At 39.8% G+C, this 23,313-nt stretch overlaps 1 protein-coding gene across 1 annotated transcript in view; it reads right to left on the reverse strand.

The window, feature by feature from the left end:
* Positions 1-22,398, reverse strand: part of LOC132125193 (nuclear receptor ROR-alpha A-like) — a 318,478-nt gene extending 296,080 nt beyond the window's left edge. Inside the window, exon 1 of the mRNA XM_059536477.1 lies at positions 22,013-22,398. Within this exon, the coding sequence (XP_059392460.1) occupies positions 22,013-22,166 (154 nt within the window). The 5' untranslated portion in view covers positions 22,167-22,398. The remainder of the gene's footprint in view (positions 1-22,012) is intronic.
* Between the last annotated feature and the right edge of the window lie 915 nt (positions 22,399-23,313).

Genomic DNA, 23,313 nt, shown 5'->3' on the forward strand with positions numbered 1-23,313 from the left:
TGTATAGCACCAAAATCGTGGAAGTCCTGGTATTGCCGACTGAGATTTTGGCATCATGACAACCCTTAATTATTCAAATTAAACTGATAAATGAAAAGAAGTGCACATGGCTTAATTTAACATAATTTAATAAGTACCTTAAAGGATAATGGTAGAATAAATGGTGAAAGCTTAGCCTGAGAGAGTTAAGTTGAAGGTCAGGAAGGACAAACCAAGTCCTCGGCGAAACCTTGTCCCCTCCCAACCACTGTAAGACATTTAAATAAGAATGAACTAATGGATTCGCATCCAATGTGACTCAACATGATTAATAGTTATGGGCATTGTTTAACCACTCTGGCCCACTGGTTCACTGTAATTGGTGAAAACAGAAATAAAGAGTGTGTCTCTGATATTAATAATTAGCTGGCTGAATCGTCACAGGAAGAACCAAGTCTGTCCAAGCCTGCACGATTTTAATCAAAGACTGAAAATAGGAGCTGATTAGAATCTGTATTGAGAAGTCACCGGGGGTGTTTGAAGAATACGACATGCCCGGATGTGAGGATAATTTGATTAAGAGCTTGCCGCACCTGAAGGGACAGAATTTCTGTCTCTTTTTAACTCTATTTACTGGATTAGGCGCTGCTTCTTAATCATATATGAATAATCAAGTACATTGAGTGACACTAATTCAAAACACGGCTTATCTTTTTGATCAGCCCGATTTTTATTTGTTAGGGGACCCGAAATTGTTTTAACAGGGGAAGGATGAGCAGTCACTTAACTTAGTCATCTGAACGCGTGTTAAAATGAATCAAAATCAATTATACGCCGAAATGGCTGAATAAATGAAAATGACATGCATGAAACAAGTCTGGGGCTGTAAGACCTACAAATTAAATTTGATACGGGCGAGTGAAGAATAGGTGTTTGCGTAATTTATGAGACAAAGAGATACTATGAAAAAAAAAAGAGTAAGCTGCACAAACACATACATGAATTACACTCCAGATGTAGTGACTTCAGTGACTGATGAATTTATGGCAAATACATGCACTGAAAACATAAAGCCAAATTCAGGGCATGGGCTAATTTAACATGTTCCTCCTGCATCTCCATATTTGCTTTCATAATCATGGTAAACACATCTTACAAGGGAACATTTTAAGATGAAAAGCAGACACTTTTACACAACTTCTTTGTCCATTACAAAAGAAGAATAAGGCTAAATGGAAACAAAGCAGGTTCTTGTTATCTTCACCGAATTTGGCTCATTTTAAATTTGGCTTAAGCTCAAAGTCCTAACCTCTAAAAGAAAGAAACTCTTAAACTATGCACTTTCTATGATATTTGCCACTTAATTTTTATATTTCTGCCCAAGCTCACGTTCTTTAAAGTTACTGGGTAAATGCCAATGCTTCCCTGCTATAAAAAAAAATATATTATTTTTATTATATTTACTTGAGAAATAACATTGCATATGATATTAAATCTGATCTTAGAGAATACATCTTAACATTTAAAAAATAAAACAATAAATAATAATAAAAACTATAAAATCAAGTGTTATCAAATTATCAAATTCAATGTCTAAAACCACTTATAAAACCATTCTTGCACAAATTAGAACTGTCGCAAATCAATTAAACTAAGACTATACAATCAATCAGCTACTATAAAACTGTTCGGAAAAATATTTATACATCGTTCTCAAAGACAAAAATAAAAATGAAACTTACTTTGATTTCAATTGACATTTACTCTAAATTTGTACATTTCTGGTGAAGCACTTCAAGATATTGGGCAAATGGCAGTACTACTGCAAAAAAAAATTAAAAAAAAAACTTTACAAATAGATCATTCATAAAACTATTTATGAATAATTCAAAACAGCTAGCAAATGTTTAAAATAATCAGATGTCACAAATCAATATGATCTCTATGTATACTCTGAGGTGAGATTGACCACGTCTTGCATTATTTTTGACAGAGAAAACACTGCAGCACTTTATGTTCATTATAATGAGTTGTCTGGGCCTACAGAAATCCCACTGAGAAATGCTGTCAACCTTGGTCATCCCCTACGTCTCCAATGAAGCCCCAAAGTAGAGGCCCATTTCCAGACCCTGCACCTCAGTATCATGTCCCCACTACACCACAGGCCTAGTTAGGTCACAGCCCCACCCCACAACAGTAAATTTAGATTCTTTTTAAAGGCTTCCCATAATGCATCGGAGTGCATTAATTCATTACTATTTAAACTATCTCAGATATTAACTTCTGTAAATGGGACGTAGATCTGAGATGTCCCCTGCCGCTAGAGATGTTGCATCAAAATCTGGTTCTTGTCACCAGCGGAGGGCATATTTGCCAGCCCCAGTTTGGCCACTGGTGGCTTTAACTCTAAAATAAGCTTTCCCACCAGAGCAAAACTTTTAGTTCAAAGAGGGTAAACTTTGTCTAATTTGGACGCCGCCTCATTAATTATCCATGAAATATCAATATAGTAGATGTGGGACACTTCAAATGCAGTTTAAAATCATAAGATTTAAGCTACCTTGGGTAGTACTTACAGTATTTGAAACACTTGCCAAATGTTTCTTACACCATCTGCAAACTTTTCAACTTTTCAAGACCTACTTTCCTGAAAAGCATTAGAATTTCAACTGGAGTTAAATTAATGTTGCATACAAAAACATAAAGGTTTTTCTACGAAGTAGATTGAAAGGAAAATCAAAGAATCACATGCGTGTTTGGTTCAATAGAAGGTATAATTATCCTTTATGGCATATTATTAAACTGCTATTTAAAAATAACCTAATGTTGTCATTAATATACGTCCAGCCATAAAACCACTGCGCCCCATTAATGAATGAAACATGAGCAAAAAAAATACGTAAATCGATCACAAAACTATTTTCATATTGAACTGAATTCAGTGTAAATCATTGTAAATTTTCAGTCCCAATCCGTACGAGTCCAAATAAAATGTAAAACCAAAAGCAATTAATTAATTGTTTAAAAGCTTTTATAAAACTATTCTTCTTTAAAAACATTCAAACCATTCGTATAACTTACAAGATATCACAATTAATTCAATTATTCCAACTAAAATGTAAAACCACTTATAAACTGACTATTAGTATTAGTTTCAAACATGCATAATTTTTTTTTTTCAGATCACTTCAAAGGTTCAGGAAAACAGTTTTATGTAAATTCAATTTCATCCCAATTCAATTTATAAACTGCAATCCAAAAATGACCTGTTGATGTCCTTGATGTCATTGGGCCTCATTAATGAATTAAAGCAAAAATATGTAAGAAATTAATTCAGTGTAATTCATTGCAAGTTATTCAGTCACAATCAACAAACAATTTGTAAATTGGCAATTAATTAATTGACTAAAATCATTCATAAAACCATTCTTGCGTAAATTCTTAAAACCATTTATAAAACCATTCTTATATGACCCATCAAAATTAGCTAATTCAACTATTCCAACTTAAATGTAACACCAAAAGTGGCAATGAATCCAACAACTAAAACTATTAGTATTAGTTTTCTACCATTTTTTTCTCCAAATTAAAACAAATGCTCACAACAAATATATGAAACTGTTAAACAAATAAAAAACATTTACGTAAATGCTCAAACTTACATAAATTGTCACAATCAATTAAACTAAAACTATGGAACTATTTGTGCATTTTTTTTTTTCAAACCAGTGAGTACAAATGTTCATGAGACCATTTTATGTAAATCACAATTCAACAACTGAAATTATTCATTAAACTACTGGAGTTATTATAAAATTCAACACGTAAAAAAATATACTCACGTATACTTGCGTAAAACTACACAATTCTCAAATTTACTTTACAATTTTGTAAAACCATTGACAACGTAAATTGTTACAATCAATTCAATGAGTAAAACTATTCATAAAACACTATGTGTAAATTATGGATTAATTCAACAACTAAAGCATTCATAAAATTGGCAATCAATTTAATGTAAAAAATCACAGGTAAAGACATTCTTATATAAAATGTTGCATTCAATTAGCAAAACCATTTCTAGATTTTTCAGTAAAACTATTCAAAAAAACCTGTATTAAACAGCTATTTATATATAGATAGATAGATATAGGCCTACAGCAACTTATGCAAGATTGGCTTTGCAAACTATTTACACAAATTTGTTGTTCTTGCGTTTTCTAATCAAAATGCTAGCACATTATATTGAATCAAATATCACTGAAGTGCATATGCAGGACCAAAGGTGAAATGTGTGGCATAATACAGAAATACATGTACCATATCATCTGTAGTTTTCATCTTGACTTCTCTTTCATAAAAATAGCTGTAACTATGATTAAACATTAGGCTTCCTTCAAATTTACACATGACACTACAACTGAAAGTCTCATGATATCTACAGATTCACGATATCTTTACTCCAAAGGTCAGACTCTAGTGGACTTTGAGTTGTGTCATAGAGCAATAATTTCATGTGAAAACGCTGAGACCGGTTTCAGGTTTTCTAAGAGATATTGATCATTCCCAGCTTCAAAGTGTTGATCTGCCCTGTTTATCTAATACAAACTGCATCAGTGATCAGTCTCTTAAACCAGTTGAGCACTTAGCAAGAATCTGATGTCTCTTTAGAGGAAAGGAGCTTTGGAAAGTTAACTAATTGTTTATGGTCGATCACACACGAAATACGTTAACTGACACAGCTTAACCTTTGAGCAAACACATCGTACAAACACCCGTCTTAAACCATAGCATGGTGTGATACATCACACCTCTGATTATCAAAAAGAAGAAGGGGAGGGAGGCATCATTATGTCAGGAGGAAAGCTGCCAAACAGTGATCCTCATTTTGGGTTCTTCACTCCAGGATGTTGGCCTGGCCTTCGCCTGGCATCACAATACAACTTGGCTTTGCGCAACCAAGTTTTTCTTTTCAGCTGATCTGAGACAAGCCAAAAATTTTGGATGACTCTTAGAAAGCTCAAGAAATGTCTGGGTCATATATACAAAAAAAATCGAAGAAAGAATGTATCACAATATTTTAGCTTAAAGACTTATTTAAGAAAATTTAGCAGATTTTTCACTAATATATCATTTACATAATGAAAAACAAATGACTGTAATGCAAACAAAAAGATTAATTCAAACGGTAAATGTTTATCTTTCTGAATAATTTTGCAATCTTTATTTATGTCACTTAGTTTTAATTAAACTTAATTGATCAATTGTATTTTTGGAAGCATCCATTTGAAGCTTGAATGTTTCTGTACCCATTCATCATAACAGCTTGACAAACAATGGCCAGTGCATTATTAAAAAATAAAATAAAATAAACAAACCCATATGGCTTTGGAAAGACATGAGTAAATGATGACAAAGTGTACATTTTTTGAGAGAACCAACACTTCATCACACAATGGCCATTTTCCATACTTCAGATCAAGATTAGTGAATGCAACTGCTTCCAGATAAGCACAAAAGGACGAGTTCCTCCACGACGCTGCTGGAGCAGAGAGAAATCCTAATCCCTGCTATTTGTGAAAGTCAGCAGCTCCTGGAAGAATGGCTGTCAGATAAAGCTGCAGACCAGCGCTGCGCTTCAGGAGAGTTCTTTTGGTACAGAAACCTTGTTTAGAGGCCTCCACTCCTCTACGGCCCATACATCTTCTGTCATCGCTGGGTAAACATACTCACTGTAAAACAGCGCTGGCTGCAGTGTTAACAGTCCACAGACCAGGGCCAGTGACTGGAGCCCGTACCATGCTGGGGTTTTCAGCAGCGTGTTGCTCACCAGCCAACAAAAACAACTGCCACGGCCAGACTAACATTAAGAGGTGTCTGCTCCATTAAAAGCAGCATGTTACTGCATACAGAACACCAATTTGTTAATGGTGTTCGTCATGTGACACACAGCCACAACAGCAATTATGTTTTGTTTATTTTTTTCCTTTTCATTCGAAACATCCCCAAATGCATTAACTATATCAGGAAATATCTTGGTTCTCACCTTTATAGATTGTTAATCTATGATGGTCAAAGTAACCTAATAATGTAATCTATTGACTATGCATAAAAACCTGTCTGTTTAATTAATTAACAGATATGGGTGTCATGCAGTAACATATTTTTTATATTTAATGTAAATTTCAACACTGAAAGTTAATGTGAGTAAAAACATTGCAAGTTAGGCTATTAATTGTAACACTTTCACTGTACAGAAAGAGAGCAAAGAACATTTACATTTGGCTATCAAAGAAGATTTTCACTGACTCCCATTAAAATCACTGAAGCTGTTTACACTATGAAATTAATATCTTATAGATTCGTACAAACATTTGCACTTTGTTATTTCTGAAGAGAGAATTCGCCAGAAAGAGGTATTCAGTCAGCGAGCGAGTGGAGAAAACACTGGCATTTTAGCGATGACTCATCTGAACCCCTCTGATTGGCCTTTGCATTCATAAACTCAACAGAATAGCGTGTGATTTGTTATTAATGTGCAGTGCTTTAGAAATGTGTCTGTTTCTGGCTCAGTGCCAGTCAGCGAATGCAGATTTGAATTTAGCAGCTGATGATATGATGCACTGAACATTAAAATCATGCTGGTTTGATTGTATTAAATATAGAAAACAGTTATCTGCTATTTTTTGTCTTTTGGAAACTACATTAAAAATCCACTTGGCTCAAAAATCTGAGGAAGCACGTACCCCCTCACTTTGAACGGGCATGGCACCTCTGCCTGGAACTTAACGCGATATGCAACCAGACGTTTTTTGTCTTTTGCAGCTCTGTTCTGGACTTGAACAAACTGCGATGCAATACAATCATTTTCCAAAATGTAATTTATGTGATGAAAACGATGCGTTTGAGAGAGGCGGGGCATAGATGCCCTACAATAATGTACAGTATTTGAAAAAGAATGTGTTTATGCACAAATTATACTAATAAAAACTATAAAACGCATTAAGGATTAATGAGCTGCTGGATTCATGAATATTGATTTGCTGAAATCTAAACAGGGGCAATAATAGGTGAGCACCAGCCAATGAGATTGTCGTTTGCACATTAGCTACGCCCATTAGAGGAGAAAGCGGCAGGAATTCCATTATTTTGACAGGAAAATACAACAAAGTAAATTGTTTACGTGTAGCACATCAATACTTTCTTTCTCGCTCTGTGTCTGTGTCAGACAAAGCCATGGCGAGACAAAGCCATGGCGAGTCATGTGCTGCTACACTAGAGTTGACAATATGTCAAATACAGGTGTGCGACGAATCTGAAAATGAACTGAAAAATATCACAGATCGCCTGACGGACAGTGAAACTCGGAAGCCATCAGTCAGAGTCAAGAGTGTTCGGCGAATGAAAATATATCTGTGCTAAACTTATACTCAGCCCCTAACTCACACACTGGCAAGTAAAATCTGATAATTTATTAGCCATTGGCTAATATTAGACATAATTTAGTCGCCCATAGTGAAGATTTAGTCGCATATGCAAGTGATTTACTCGCAATGTAGAGGGTTGGTATATGAAATTATATAACTAAATGATATGAAATGATATAAATGATATGTATATTAATTATTTAATTAAAAATAAATAACTGTAATTAACTGTAATTTAGGTTAAATAAAGATGGCAGACTTTATTTATCCTCTTTTTAAGAAACAAATAAAAGAAAAAAGGAACAAAATATATTGTGTCTATTGGAAATAGGGATATGCCGGTATATAATTTTCCTGTTGCGGCTAATTGATAATGCTTTTATCACGGTATACGGTATTATCACGGTATTGAAAATTTGTTTTAAAAAAGTGGTCATAATACAGTATAACAGGTTAAATAACTTTTTTTCTTATAACAAAAATAACTAAACATTTAAAACAAAAAGCAATACAGAAAAATATAGAAAAGTTAAATGTTTTACACATTAAAGTGCAAAAGAACTATAAAAACCAATAGGTATCACTTTACAGTAAGACCTCATTAGTTAACCTTAGTTAATGCATTAACATTCAAGGCAAGGTAAGTTTATTTCTAGCACATTTCGTACACAATGGTAATTCAAAAAGAAAGTTAAAAAAAAAGTAATGAAGAAAAATAATCACAAAAATAAAACAAGCAATTTAAGAACTTGAAAATGAAAATGATTTAAGAAATTAATGAAAATTAATTTAAGACAGTTTAAAAATAGAAAATGATTTTACATAATATACAGTTCAATACATAAAGTATAGTGTAATCAGTTCGGACATCGCATAGTGCTCATTCAATAAATGCACAGCTAAACAATGAGCAATAGCTACATTTGCTATAGACGTTATTAATCTTTGTTAAAAAATACAAGTCTTAGTTCATGTTAGCTCATTAAATAACACAGTTGCAACTTTCCATTTTAACAATGTGTTATTAAATATTGGAATACCTAAGATTAATGAATGTTCAGAATAATTTTTTCATTGGCAGTTTATGTTTACTAATGAAGCCATAATGTAAAGTGTGAATGAACAATAAAAGATCAAACACTTTTAAACAATATCTAGGGCATGTGTAGTCCAGATAAAAAAAAAATAAAAAAAAAATTATATTTTACATAAATAGCCTATTAAGTCTAAATATTTCAGTAGTTTACTGTGTTTACAGGGTAAGGGCTTCATTTAGCACCATCTGCTGTCAGAGAGTGAATGTGCTTTCATTCAGCGCGTCTCTCACGTGTTCCTCCATGTGCTTCTCATGCACTTGTTTACATCAGAGCCACGCTCCTTCAAGCAGCATACAGCGATGTTGTGCATTTTAAGCAGCTGATGGGAATACTATTCTTAAAATGGATTCCAAATTCTGAATAATCTGTAATGTATATTTATTCACGTATTTAGAAGTGCGCACGATAACAATATCGTGCATATTAATCACCGCAATATATCGCATTACCGAATACCGGCACAAGTCTAATTGGAAATGTTATTTATTTATTTATTTATTTTTACCCAGTCATTTAAAAATAACACATTTTAGAGCTGTAATGACGATTCCATGATACCGTGAAACCGTATCCGTTGCTTAAGGTTATCATAAAGTCAAAATCTCATATCGGCCCATGCCTAATGTAAACAAACTTTTATTTTGGCTGCGATTAATCGCGATTAATCGATTTGACAGCACAATTTTTCTGAATATTTATTAAAAAATAAAATTTATTAAAATATTTAATATGTATTAGACATTTATTGTTATAATTATTAACAACAACGTCAGTTATTTAATTTTGCAAAAATGTTGCTTGCTAAATGTTTTCAACATATATCATATAAACATATTTGGCTGTATTTATTAAATAAATATTTAAATAAGTACATAAATTCAAACAAGAGGTCCCTCAAAATGAGCACAACATTTCTGGGTGAACCATTCCTTTAAACTCTAGTCAGAGTGTAGTAATGTCGAATGTGTTAAAGTGAACAGGTTAAGCTGCTGTAAATCAGTCGCTGGGACGTTAAACACACGTCAAGGCACAGTATCTGTTAGACTAATTGCGGGGTTTGAATAAAAGGGCTCAGCTTGTCTCATTGAGCCACTAAAATATACCCCTGCTGGAAAGAGTCAATCAGCACACCGCCAGGTGACAGATTTCACCATCACACCCTGACACCGAGGCTGGGAGCATGCAAAATATTGTTGTCTGCCATGCCAACTAATAAGTAATTATAGTCTAGTCCTTCACAGATGGTAGACCCCACAGTCATTCCACTGTCTTCCAATAAAGAAGAAATTAAGTTAAGGCGCAACTCCGCACATGTGCATCCGCAATGCCAACAAACCCAAGTCTAAACAAACCTCGGCAGTGCCTGAGAGTTAACGGGAAGGAGCCCATTAAAACAAGCTCATGACACTGCAAATCTACTCAACGTGATTGATGCAAAGCCTCCAATTCCTGCGCACACGTGTAATTGTGGAGGTGTGCATGAGGCAAAAGGTTGGAAGGCAGAGCTTGGTTTGGAGTTACTCCAGTCTGAACGATCTAAGAAGAAGTTTTCTTCCAAGATCTTCCGAGACAAAAAAACAATGGAACATTTTGTCATTACTTACACTGCCAGTCAAAAGTTTGGAATAATAAAGACTTTTTAAATGTTTTTGGAAAAAGTCTCTTGCTCATCAAGGTGTATTCATTTTAGGGCTGCGCGATAAATCGCATGCAATATTTAATGCGCATATTGCATGCGATTTATCGTGCAGCCCTAAAATTAAGCCCTAATTCATTTGATTAAAAAATACAGTAAAAACTGAATTTTCAGCATCATTACTCCAGTCTTCAGTGTCACATGATCTTCAGAAATCATTTTGATATACTGATTTGCTGCTCAAGAAACATTTATTATTATTATCAGTGTTGAGCTATTTTGTATAAACATTGATACACTACCATTCAGAAATTTAGGGTTAGTGAACTACTTCTTTAATACAGCAAGTTACAGCAAAGTTGCTTTATATTTATGTAAATGTTTATAAATAATATTGCAAAAGATTTATTTCAAATAAATTCTGTTCAATTCAATGAATCCTGAAAAAAATTATCATGGTTTCAACAAAAATATTAAGCAGCAGTAAGCAAAAAGCTTTTAACATTGATTGAAATAAGAAATGTTTTGTTTTATCACTGTTCAAATTTTATTTGTGAGGTTTTTTAATTCCCATAATTCACAAAGAAGACTCTGATTAGAATCTCTTTACAGTAATGGTCTTTCAAAATAAATAAAGGGCAGAAATTATTACCAATGTTTGTCAAACTATCTATTTTTACAGCTGCATTACATGAAAGTCTTTCCACTGTAACTCTTCTCTTCTATGAAACCTTTGAAATGTTATCTGAATCCTTGTTCAGATTTTACATTTTATTTTCATACAAATATATCATGTGCACTATATAAGTCTTCTACTCATATTGATGTCTTTTAAATAACTTTTATGGTGTTTTGTCCTATTTGGGGCTTAACAGATAAGTCACTAAACTCTCATTATATGGAAAAGAGCTAGATTCTTTGGAATTGTGTCATTGTACTCTCGTGAACATGCATCGACTGACACAGAAGAGAAGAAATGGTTTAATAAAGAAATTAATTTCGCTTTCTGTGAGCACATATATTATTCTTGTATCTTCGTAAAATTGTGGTTGAACAACTGATGTCACATACTCTATTTTAATTATGTCCTTTCTTGAACGTGTAAGTTGCATTGCTGTCTATGGAGGGTCAGAGAGCTCTCGGATTTCATCAAAAATATTTTAATTTGTGTTCTGAAGATGAACGAAGGTCTTACGGGTTTGGAACGACATGAGGGTGAGTAATAAATTACAGAATTTTCATTTTTGGGTGAACTATCCCTTTAAAAACCCTAAATCTTGCTCTACACCGTTTTAAACATCAAACATCCAGTTCTCTTACGAGAGCTCTCTCGTACTGCGTCTTAGCTAAGACGCTACGGGAAAAGTCTCTTTTCACGAAATACTGAAGCAAAAAATTATCCTTAATTTTGTATTTTTGTAAAGCGCATTTGCAGCAGTACACAGCCATAGGCGAGACGGCTCGTTCGCTCATTGGCTTGTTCTGCGGCAACTGCACAGCCTATCGAGCGCGGGCTGATGCAACATCAGACCAATAAGGGCGCTTCGCGCCCTTCTTGCCACTTCCCGCCGAAACGGGTGTGGCCCAACCTATAAAAGGAGCTCGAAAAGGCTGACTCACCTGATTTTTCATCTCTTCAGCGAAGCTCACACATCGCTGGATCACGGAGGAAGCAAGCGCCGTCTGAGAAAGCACATCAGCAGGACGAGCCATTCTGAAGCTGCTGGCATCGCCGCCTTCCATTGCCGTTCCTGCTGCGCTATCCGGCGCCTATATCCTTTCAATCCTGTTATATACAAGCTGTTCTTTATGTGTGTGTGTGTGTTCGCCCTGCGACACACACTCGTAAAAGAGCTCGCGTCTTTTTTAAGATGCCTTCCTGCGGCTCGTCAGAGCCCCACTCAGCGAGGGAGACCGGTACGTCATCTGTGTCTCCTGCCTGGGTGAAGATCATGCAGCGCTCGCTCGCTGACGGCGGATGCCCCCACTGCGAGCTGTTGCCATGGTGACTCTGAGGACTCGCCTGGCCTTTTTCTCTGAGCCTGCATTCTCCGCTGCGCTGAGGCGCCGTAAAAGCATCGCTTCCAGCGGATTCCGGAACCGTCTTCAGCTCAACCGAGCTCGCCGGTTCGCCCTGCTTCACCGGCCCCCCCCTGCATCGCTTCCCGGTGGGCAGCGCCCGCTGTTTGCCGGCGCGTCGTCCGAGGAAGTCGATCTCAGGGCCGCGTCGGGGGAAGAGGACACGCGCTCTCTGCTGGCTTCGGGCAGTGATGGCTGGGCGAGCTCCGAGGATCTCGCGCCTTCTGCTCAGAAGCCCAGCAGACGAGCTGACATCGAGAAGGAGCCGGGGCGAATGCTCGTGTTGGCCGCGATGTGTCTCGGCCGCGAGTGGTTTGCACCAGCGCCCCCCCCTCTCGTTCCCGGCTGGATGGTATTTCCCTTTCGGATGAGCGTACTTCTCAAAGCCCGCCTCATTTCTTCCTGAGCTTCACGAAGAGGTGGCGAAGGCTTTGAACGCTCCATATTCAGCACGAACTCGTTCGTCTGTCTCACTAGCATTCTCCGCACTGATGATGCTAAAAACAGGAACTACCACTCACTTCCGCCGGTGGAACAGGCGATAGCGACGCACCTTTGTCCGCCCTCTGCTGGACGGCGGCAAAAGCGGTGTTGCCATCTAAAGCCTCCTGTGTGACGCTGCGTCGGCACTACTAACGATGGCTGCTTCATCGAAGCGCAGGTGTACGAGTTCCGCTGTGGCCGAGCTCTCACCCAAGCGCGCCGCTGTTTCAGTTCCAGGAATTGTGACTGTCTCAGCGTTTTCTGCAATGCGCAAGCCTGCACAGTTGCCCGCTTGCCTGCACACAAAAGCCGTTATCACAACAGCTTCAGCAACGCAGCTCGAGACCCCCGTTCTCGCTCTACTGGCCGTCGCCCCGCGCCGCGGGGACCGCGGCAGAGGATTACGGTGAGGCCGGGAGCCCCGAAGCCATCCTGGGAAAGCCATCTACGCATGCTGCATGACGCTGCGTCGGCACTACACACGATGGCTGCTTCATCGAAGCGCCGGTGTACGAGTTCCGCTGCGGCCGGGCTGTCACCGAAGCGCGCCGCTGTTTCAGTTTCCAGAGATTGTGACTGTTTCAGCGTTGTTTGCAATGCGCAAGCCTGTACGGTTGCCCGCTTGCCTGCACACGAAAACCGTTATCACGGCTACCCAGATATTTCCCGAAAAAGGTGTAATTTCTGGTGTCCCGGCCACGGCCGATGGTGCTATAAATGTAGTGACGATGCCCACTGCTCAGTGCCCATCTCCGCATATAAGCACAGCCCTTCACACAGGGCTCGCGCCTATAAAAGCGACTCAAGTCGATCACGCGCACTACATAGTAGACGTGCCCACTCCTCAGTGCCCACAATCACTATGTCACACGCGTCATGTGGTTTCTGTAAAAACGAAACCCGTGCACGTTCGTCCGGCCACGGCCGATGGTGCTATAAATGTAGTGACGATGCCCACTCCTCAGTGCCCATCTCCACATGTAAGCATAGCCCTGCACACAGGGCCTGCGCCCATAATGTCGACTCAAGTCGGTCGCGCACACTGCATAGTAAACGTGCCCACCCCTCAGTGCCCACAATTACTGTCACACACGTCATGTGGTTTCTGTAAAAACGAAACCCGTGCATGCTCGTCCGGCCACGGCCGATGGTGCTATAAATGCAGTGACGATGCCCACTACCCAGTGCCCATCTCCACATGTAAGCACAGCCCTGCACACAGGGCTAGCGCACATAAGATCGACACAGATCGGTCGAGCGCGCCGCATAGTAAACGTGCCCACTTCCCAGTGCCCACATACACTATGTCACATACGGCGCGGGGCTTCTGTAAAAATGAGACCCGTGCACGTACATTCGGCACAGGCAGACAGCGAGTTGAAAGTGGTAAAAGTGCACACATGCAGCCCACGGTTACTCGCAGATATATCGAGTCCCACGGGACCCGCTCAGCCTCCCTCCAGTCGGTTAAGCGCCGGAACGGGGTCGAGGAAGAGCGATCTGCCCGCTGTGATCAGCGCGCTCCCCGCCTCAGATGCGCAGCACACTCGAGCGCCGCCGTTGCCCAGTCAACAGAGCGCGTTTCGCATCCAGCCCTTAGCCATTCATGCAGATGCATGGTCAGTGCTTCCAGGGGTTTCGGATTGGGTGCTAGGCATTATAAAGAGAGGCTACTCGCTACAGTTTTCTCGACGCCCACCGTGCTTTTCAGCGCGCGTCGAAACTACGGTCAAAACAGAAGTAGCACACATACTTCGGGCCGAAATATCAAAACTGTTGAGCAAAGGGGCTGTAGAGCCTGTGTCTCAAAGCGAGGGGGGGCTGTACAGCAGATACTTTCTGGTGCCCAAGAGAGACGGGGGTCTCCGGCCCATACTGGATCTAAGACAGCTGAACAGGCATTGATGAAACACAGTTTCAAAATGTTCACGACCAGGAAGCTCCTCGCGCAGATTCGCAGAGGGGACTGGTTCATGTCAATAGATCTGAAGGACGCGTATTTTCAAATACAGATAGCGTCAAACCACAGGCGATATTTGAGATTCGCCTTCGAGGGCCAGGCATACCAGTTTGCAGTCCTGCCATTCGGCTTGTCCGTAGCTCCTCGTACGCTTACGAGGTGCATGGATGCAGCGCTCGCTCCTCTTAGACTCAGAGGCACACGAGTGCTGAATTATTTGGACGACTGGCTGGTTCTGGCCCGATCATGAGCGGAGCTCATGGACCACAGAGCCGTTTTACTCGATCACCTCGAGAAGCTCGGCCTCAGTGTCAATTGGGTGAAGAGTTCGCTGAACCCCAGTCAGACGATCCTGTTTCTGGGTATAGTTCTGAACTCGTGTTCCATGACGGCGCGGCTGTCACCACAGCGCGCGATGGGCATTCAGCGTGCAGCGAGTTCTTTCCGCTGTGGCGCGACTGTGTCGCTCAAACACTGTCAAAAGATGCTGGGTTTCATGGCCTCAGCATCTCCGGTTCTGCGGCTGGGCCTGCTCCGCATGCGCCCCCTGCAGTTCTGGCTGAAGGCTCGGGTGCCGCGCAGAGCGTGGGCGTCTGGCCGGCTGCATTTCAAGGTCGATCAGAGCTGTGTTGCGGCTCTAGCACCTTGGACAGCGAACGGCTGGTACCGATCAGGTGTAAGCCTGGGGACTTCCCCGAGTGTGAAAATGGTGTCGACGGACGCCTCCACTTCGGGATGGGGAGCGCTGCTCGAAGGCAGACCGTCCTTTGGCCTATGGTCAGAACGGGAAAAGCTCCATCATATCAACTGCCTGGAAATGCTGGCAGTGGAGAATGCGCTGACGCGCTTTTGTCCCCATACCAAGGATCACCACGTCGTAGTCCGTTCGGACAACATGTCCGTGGTGTCCTACATAAATCGCCAGGGCGGTCTCGGGTCCCGAAACCTGTACAGGCTGACGGAACGCCTCCTGATTTGGGCTCAACGCAACGTGATTGATGCAATTAGCAGATGTCGCCCCATGGCCGGTACCGTTGAGGAGAGATCTCCTCTCGCAGGCCAGGGGCTCGATTTGGCACCCTCGACCGGAGTTGTGGTCCCTCCATGTATGGGCACTCAACGGTTACCCGCTGATCTCGCAGGGGGAGTGCTAAATACCATCACTCAGGCTAGAGCTCCGTCGACACGACGTCTGTATGCCTCGAAGTGGTCGGTGTTCTCCAGCTGGTGCACAGCTCGAGGTTATTCACCCCTTAGTTGTGAGGTGACGGAGGTCCTCTCCTTCCTACAGCAGCTGTTGGATAAGGGCAGAGCCCCATCCACGCTCAAAGTTTATGTGGCGGCCATCGCGGCGTTTTCTGAAACGGCGTCCGGTCAGTCAATAGGAAGGAACGATTTAGTCATCCGGTTCCTCAGAGGAGCTAGGAGGCTGAATCCTCCCAGACATCCGTCAGTCCCTATGTGGGACCTCGCGGCGGTTTTGGAGGCCTTGAAGGGTCCCCCTTTTGAGCCTATCCAATCGGTTAGCCTTCAGCATCTGTCGTTCAAGACAGTATTCTTGTTGGCTCTCGCTTCTGTGAAGCGTGTGGGTGATTTGCACGCGCTCTCGGTGAGCCAGTCGTGCTTGGAGTTTGGGCCCAATGACTCAAGGGTCATACTCAAACCTAGGCACGGTTATGTGCCGAAATCCCTCAACACACCGTTTCGGGCTCAGGTTATTGCCCTGTCTGCCCTGCCGGTGTCAGGGGAGGATGGAGACTCGAGTCTTCTTTGCCCTGTCAGGGTTTTAAGAGCTTATGTGTCTCGCTCTGCTGCCTCTCGGCAGACGGAGCAGCTATTTGTCTCGTTCGGTGGACGTTCCAAAGGAATGGCTGTTTCGAGACAGACTCTATCCAGATGGATAGTTGACGCCATAGCGTTAGCTTACGCTTCCAGGGGCCTTCAGTGCCCGTTGGGCGTCAGAGCACACTCCACAAGAGGCGTCGCCTCGTCGTGGGCGTGGTCTACTGGGATCTCCTTGCAGGATATATGTATGGCGGCGGGTTGGGCCTCGCCGTCTACATTTATCAGGTTCTATAACCTGGAGGTTCCCGCCTTGCAAGCAAGGCTGCTGTCGGTATAGAAGAATCAGGGCCCTGAGGGGAATTCTGAATTCATGAGCGCTAGGCGCTGCCGACTGTTATATGGGCAGTATTGCGTAAGACCCGCATTGCCACATTGGTCAGGCCTTGCCTCGGCTGTGTGATGTCATATTGCCGCATCTACGGATGCTGCTAGATATGGGACGGAGGGTTTTTCCCCCTTTTTTCTGTCCCGGACTCTCTGTGAGTCCCTCAGGTGACTGTGCACTGTAAATCCTGGGCGTTGCTTCAGGTTTATCGGTGTGTGATCCCTGCGCGCACGGCGTTTTACATCGGGTTCCCGTAGCGTCTTAGCTAAGACGCAGTACGAGAGAGCTCTCGTAAGAGAACGTACTCGGTTACTAAACGTAACCTCGGTTCTCTCTAGAAGAGCGAACGAGTACTGCGTTCTCTGCCGTGCGTACGATTCACTCTGGTTCGCTTCGGCGATGAAATAAATCAGGTGAGTCAGCCTTTTCGAGCTCCTTTTATAGGTTGGGCCACACCCGTTTCGGCGGGAAGTGGCAAGAAGGGCGCGAAGCGCCCTTATTGGTCTGATGTTGCATCAGCCCGCGCTCGATAGGCTGTGCAGTTGCCGCAGAACAAGCCAATGAGCGAACGAGCCGTCTCGCCTATGGCTGTGTACTGCTGCAAATGCGCTTTACAAAAATACAAAATTAAGGATAATTTTTTGCTTCAGTATTTCGTGAAAAGAGACTTTTCCCGTAGCGTCTTAGCTAAGACGCAGTACTCGTTCGCTCTTCTAGAGAGAACCGAGGTTACGTTTAGTAACCGAGTACGTTTCACTGACATGTCAGATTATACAAGTATAATGAAAGCAAAAGATCAAATTCCCCAAAAATTCCTGAACCACCATAGCCAAAAACTCCATCCTTGAGCACTGGAGGAAGCCAAATGTAGTAATAACTCGCTCTCTAAATGATTTAAGCATTTGTGTGCTTGCCTGTCTGACCCTCTGTTATCCTTCAAGAACCTCCTTTAAACAACATGTCAAGTGTCAACACTTGGGGTTGAAACAGCATGTGCTGCTCTTCAGCTTCGCCTTTTGATTACTAGAAGGTCAAATGTGAAGTTTGACCTGCTCTGAGTTCTTCTGTGGATGTGGACAAGCATGGGTAAAAATAATAACAAACAAAAACATGGTACGGTCAAAGGGCATGTGTGGGCATGGTGTAAAAAAACCAAAAGGAAAAATTTGTTTCTTACTAAAAGTCTTCACATCCAGATGTTGGTTTCTGTGGACAAAGCTAAGTGTACTCTCTGAACAACGCACTATAATTTGGAGAATACTTCAGATGTTTGACAAAAAAAAAAACTAAGCCACAATGGCTGATCGTTTACTTTTTTGTTGTTAAAAATTTTTTTATATATGTGCAATAAACCAAGAAAAATAAATGTGTCTGTAATAAGACTACATGCATGATTCAATTAAAGTAAATGTAAAAAAAAACATTTTTTTAATTTGTTAAATCACTACAAATTAAAAATAATATACTGAATACTGAATTTAGCATATGCATCATTTAAACAGTATTGATTATAATAAAAATAATACAGGCATAATGCATTTAATGAAAGAGAAACACAATGGATGTGGACTACTTTCCTGAGATGTAATATTATATGAAATAAAAATAAGTTCACTGCATGACATTCAGGTCAAATGACACTTTTATTATATAAACATCCGGTTTCACAGCCAAAAAGGTACCAAAAAATATGAATGCGACCTTAAATCAAAGTGCAGTTTAAGGTTGTCTTTTCTCAAAACTGATTATATGTTTCTTTAATTAGGGAGGCAGAAAAAGTTATTTGGTTTGAACTTGAAAATTCAGATAATATTTTATCAACAAATTAGCCCATTTTAATGACATTTAGGTCAAACAATATGTTAAACTGTGAAAAATGTGCCAAATTCTGAATCAGACCTAGAAACAAAAAGGGCGGTTTAAGGTCGCTTTTCCTCAAATTATTATAAACTTTTTTAATAAGAGATGGAAAAAGTTACTCTCTCAACTGAACGGCATGAAAGACAAATTTCAATTAAAAAGAACAGAGTTCCTATCATTTCTGTATAAATGTAACCAGTCACCCTAACTCTTCCAAGAGCCTCAGTTACATTCTCTTTTCACTTGAGATCAAAGCAATGCGGTTTGCTTCGTTTCATAGATCGGCTGAAAGTGGTCCATTCATCCATGTGCTTAGATTGCCTCCGACACCCACAATCACAGCCAGTGCAGCCAAAGCTAAATAAACTCACTCACACACCACAAGCAAAACCACAAACTGCTTGTGGTTAACTAATAATAAAGCAGTTTCGCATGTGGCGTCCTACTGTGCGCAATTATGAGATCTGACTAAACCGCAGTTTTAAATGTTTAAGCAAACAAAATATGATTAACAGTCACAGCTGCTAAAATATGTACTTGAGAGTGTGACATTGATATTTACTTAGTCTTAAAAAAAGTGATAATAATGTATATGATCCAGAGATATACTATAATGATAAATAAACAAAGGTTTAAAATGAAAAGTCATTATTAGATCCGCACTGTTAAACTAAAACTAAATATTCAACATTAAAATGACAACAGCTAATACAGCAAATCAAATACAGCGTCATGCATCTATGAGTTGATCTCTGTGCTACAAAAATTGTGAATAATTATTGAGGAGTTCGTAAAAATTGAGAATAAGGTACAATCACGAGTTCAATGAAACTTGAGGCCAAAAGTCCAAGATCTAATATCAAAAAATGGGCACCATGTACACTTTTGTGTCACCAAGTACATTTTATTTGTTAATGAATAAGTAAAATAAATATTTACACAAATAAGTGACTTTTACCTTATGTTTCACTGAACTTATGTTAGTCACTGTGTTGATCTAGAACAGCAATAAATAAATTCAAAAACAGTTTACAGATTATCTTGCACAAAAGTATTTAAATGGCAATTCTATTACGTAAAATTAATAATTGTGATTGCATGTAATTTTTTATTTGGCTTCATCATATTCATGTAGCCCTATACCCTGCTGATAAAAACAACAACTAAATAACAAAATAAATAACATTTTGACCTCTATATTTAGAACCTTTTGAATTTGTAATTTTTTAATAACGCTTTATTTCTATGTTCTGCACATCAAAATTTCTACTTTTCTAAACTTTTGCCTGTCTAATAGGCAACTACCACCAATGAAGGTGTCTGGCTAACTTTACTTGAATATCATTCCTTCTCTAACTTGATTCTTACATAATCAAACATGAGTTCTGAAGGGCTAAACAAGGACTACAACTACCTAAAGGATGCGACTGAGTGTCTTTGATGATTCAGAAAGCTTTGTATTGCTTCTATAGCAACTAACATAAATACTCCAAAACTCAGATTTAAGGTTTGACCGTGTATCATTTATGCCATGGGACCAAATCTATCTGACGTTGATTATTTTAGTCATAAATCAAACCCAGCCATTCTAAACGGCCTACAAACCGACATCAAGACAGCACAGGTATCGACTCTGCTGGTGTGCTCGTTGCACAAGTCTTGCGAAAGCAAAGAGGATTTCTAACACAGCCGAAGAGAACAGTCCCACTGAACACTTTGTTTCTCATCGCCCATTCACACAAGGGTTACATAACAGGACTGAGGCGTTCTTTATTTTGCCTTTCCCTTCCAGATGCACTTTAGTCCCGCTGTAAAGAGTGGGGGTGAATATAGGTCAGCATGTTAGGAGTCAGTCTCCTTCTTTAAAAAAAAAATTATAATAAATTGCATAGACTTGCCTAAAAAGTCCCATCCGGACAGTGCCTCTCCTTACATAACTGCACAGTGCTGGGAAAGTACCAAGCAACAAAAGTGAAACAACGGCTAGAGAGCAGGAGAGATTTATTATAGCAGCGTAAAATTAATTTTCGCTATTCAACGTCATCTCTCCTTATCCTTTGACTGGCGACAAACATTAAAACTCCAGAACCAAACACAAGCGCGGCTGACTTCAGTCCGACGGTCATATTTTCGTTTTGAAAGCGATTGGAACAGAGTTCAAGTCACGATTTTGATTCATAAACCCATAAAAAAGACGACGTTATGAATAGTATTGCACATATTCGCAACTGTGTGTGATCATACCAAACACACTGTGAACCCCAGACTCCGACATTACAGATATCGAATGATTTTCCCTCCTCTGTTTATGGCAAAACTTGTTACATAACCAGCTTACATTCTACCTTCACCATATCAGCCTCTAAATATACCCTTCAACGCGACACACGCCCACCTGAACAGACATTCACCGTTACTTTCTACAGTGTCGTGTCACTTCTTCACTTTATGTCTGTATAATCGCAGATACATTTTGCACTGAACTTGGATGAGTTGAATGGAGCCACCGAGGGGGGAGTGGCCAAAAAGAATACTGTCTGTACTGTACAACACTCATATTCAGACAAATCGCAATTAAAATGAGATATTAAAGCATTGCGGGAAGTCCAAATGCCTTTGAATAGATTATATATATATATGCGAAATGAATGTTAAAACGCGTCCAACTAGGCTAGCATCCAAACAAGTGCAAAGATCAAGTAAAAGCATACTGACTAGTGAATTAAATTTTAAAAAATATAACATATATATATATATATATATATATATATATATATATATATATATATATATATATATATATATATATATGTGTGTGTGTATGTATATAAGCATATATCAAAATAAAAGCATTACGCGTGTCGTGAATTTTATCATTTTAAAATAGCCTACAGTCTATTATAGCTATTATAGCATTCTGATATCTTCCTGTGTATATAATATATACATATATTATTTTCCACCACTTTAAAATCAGAAATGAACTTTCATATTGTCAAATTTAGATTTTTTTTTTAAATAAACGCATGTTTATTTTTTTTTCATCTTTAGTGTCAGTGCTGTCATACATTTAACTACATTATCAGGATCATTCGTTAATACGAGCACATCAACTCTTAAAGCACCCTAATTCATATATATTTCACAAATGCCGTTTATTCCTATTCGCCACGCGCTTTTCCAGTGAACCGAACGCACTGGAATGATCTTGACGCGCCGCGCGCGCCATTTAAGTTAAAATGAATTCACTTTGAAGTTTTGCTCACCGATTCTACGGAGATTTTAATGTCGTATCGATTCTAAAGAATCACTGTCTCTCACCTTTGTTGGTGCTGGAGCAGCTCTGCCGGCGCACCGGGGCTTGGTGCTCAGCTTTGCGGAGGGTCTCCAGGTTTACCGGGGTTTCCCTGACCGGGGTAACCGGCTCTGAGACGCCGTTGCCCGGGTCGCTCGCTGGATCTGGAGGGGACTCCATGTTGTGCTTTCTTTTGGAGCTATTGCTGCTGGTGTATCACGATGCGCCGCGATGCGATTCAGAGCTCAGAGGTTTGCTGTAGCTATGTATTTTTCTAGCAGAAGTAAGAAATGTTGAACAGGCGAGTGTAGACAGAGGTGGGTGTGTGAGTTTGATTGTCCACTGGCAGCGCTAGAGAGAAGCTCCAGTGCAGCCGCTCAACAGGGACACGCTGTCAATAGCCGATGAATGGATGTGTGTGTGAGACCTATTAACACTGGCACTTTCATGTCTTTGCCCGTCTTCTAATGCCACAGCCGCACATTTTCCGCTTTAAAACACAGAATGCGTCATCTAGAAGGGCACAAACTGCTCGAATTAGACGATCCTATGATATATGTTTTTAGGATCCCTGCACATACATATATACATATATATAGCCTATCCTATAAATATGTGTGCAGCAATTTTTTTATCCTTATGACTGGTTACTCTATAAATTATCATTTCAGTGGTGATGATCATCATTTTATAAATTGCATTTTATTCCTATACAGTTTTAAGTAATTCTTCACATATGTGAGAAGTAAAGCACTAGCCATTCACAAAACATCCGAAACATGCAGAATTCAGAATATTCTCTCTTTATTATTCTTTACTTTGAGTCTTCCCTTATCAGTTTGAGTTATTGTTAATGGAGATGTGAGTTAATACCCAGTTTTTCTCTTGCAAGAAAAAAAAAATTAAAAATAAAATAAAAAGAAGAAGAAGTGAAAAATGTAATATTAACATGTGCATTAATATACTGAACAATTGTTGCACACACTGGTGTTTATCATTATTATCACCATCTTTTAGCAACTAATTTAAGATTCAAGTATTATTTGGCACAAATGCCTATATTATCACCATAGAACTTTTTAACCTCTAAATGGTTCTGGAGTTCTGTTCCTACAAATATTAGTCTTTATTTCCAATAAAAAACATAAATGAATAATAATAGCCTAATAATAATAATAATAATAATAATTAAAAAGGATCTCAGCATCAGGTCAAGTTACTTGTTATAAGAAATGCATTCATTAAGTTTCATTATTAAGGATTAATAAAAACGTAAGACATTTGTTTAATGATTCTGATGCATATATTTTTTTTTTAATTTCCCCAA

This window comes from Carassius carassius, chromosome 43 (genome assembly GCF_963082965.1).
Source record: "Carassius carassius chromosome 43, fCarCar2.1, whole genome shotgun sequence".
NCBI classification, from domain to species: domain Eukaryota; kingdom Metazoa; phylum Chordata; class Actinopteri; order Cypriniformes; family Cyprinidae; genus Carassius; species Carassius carassius.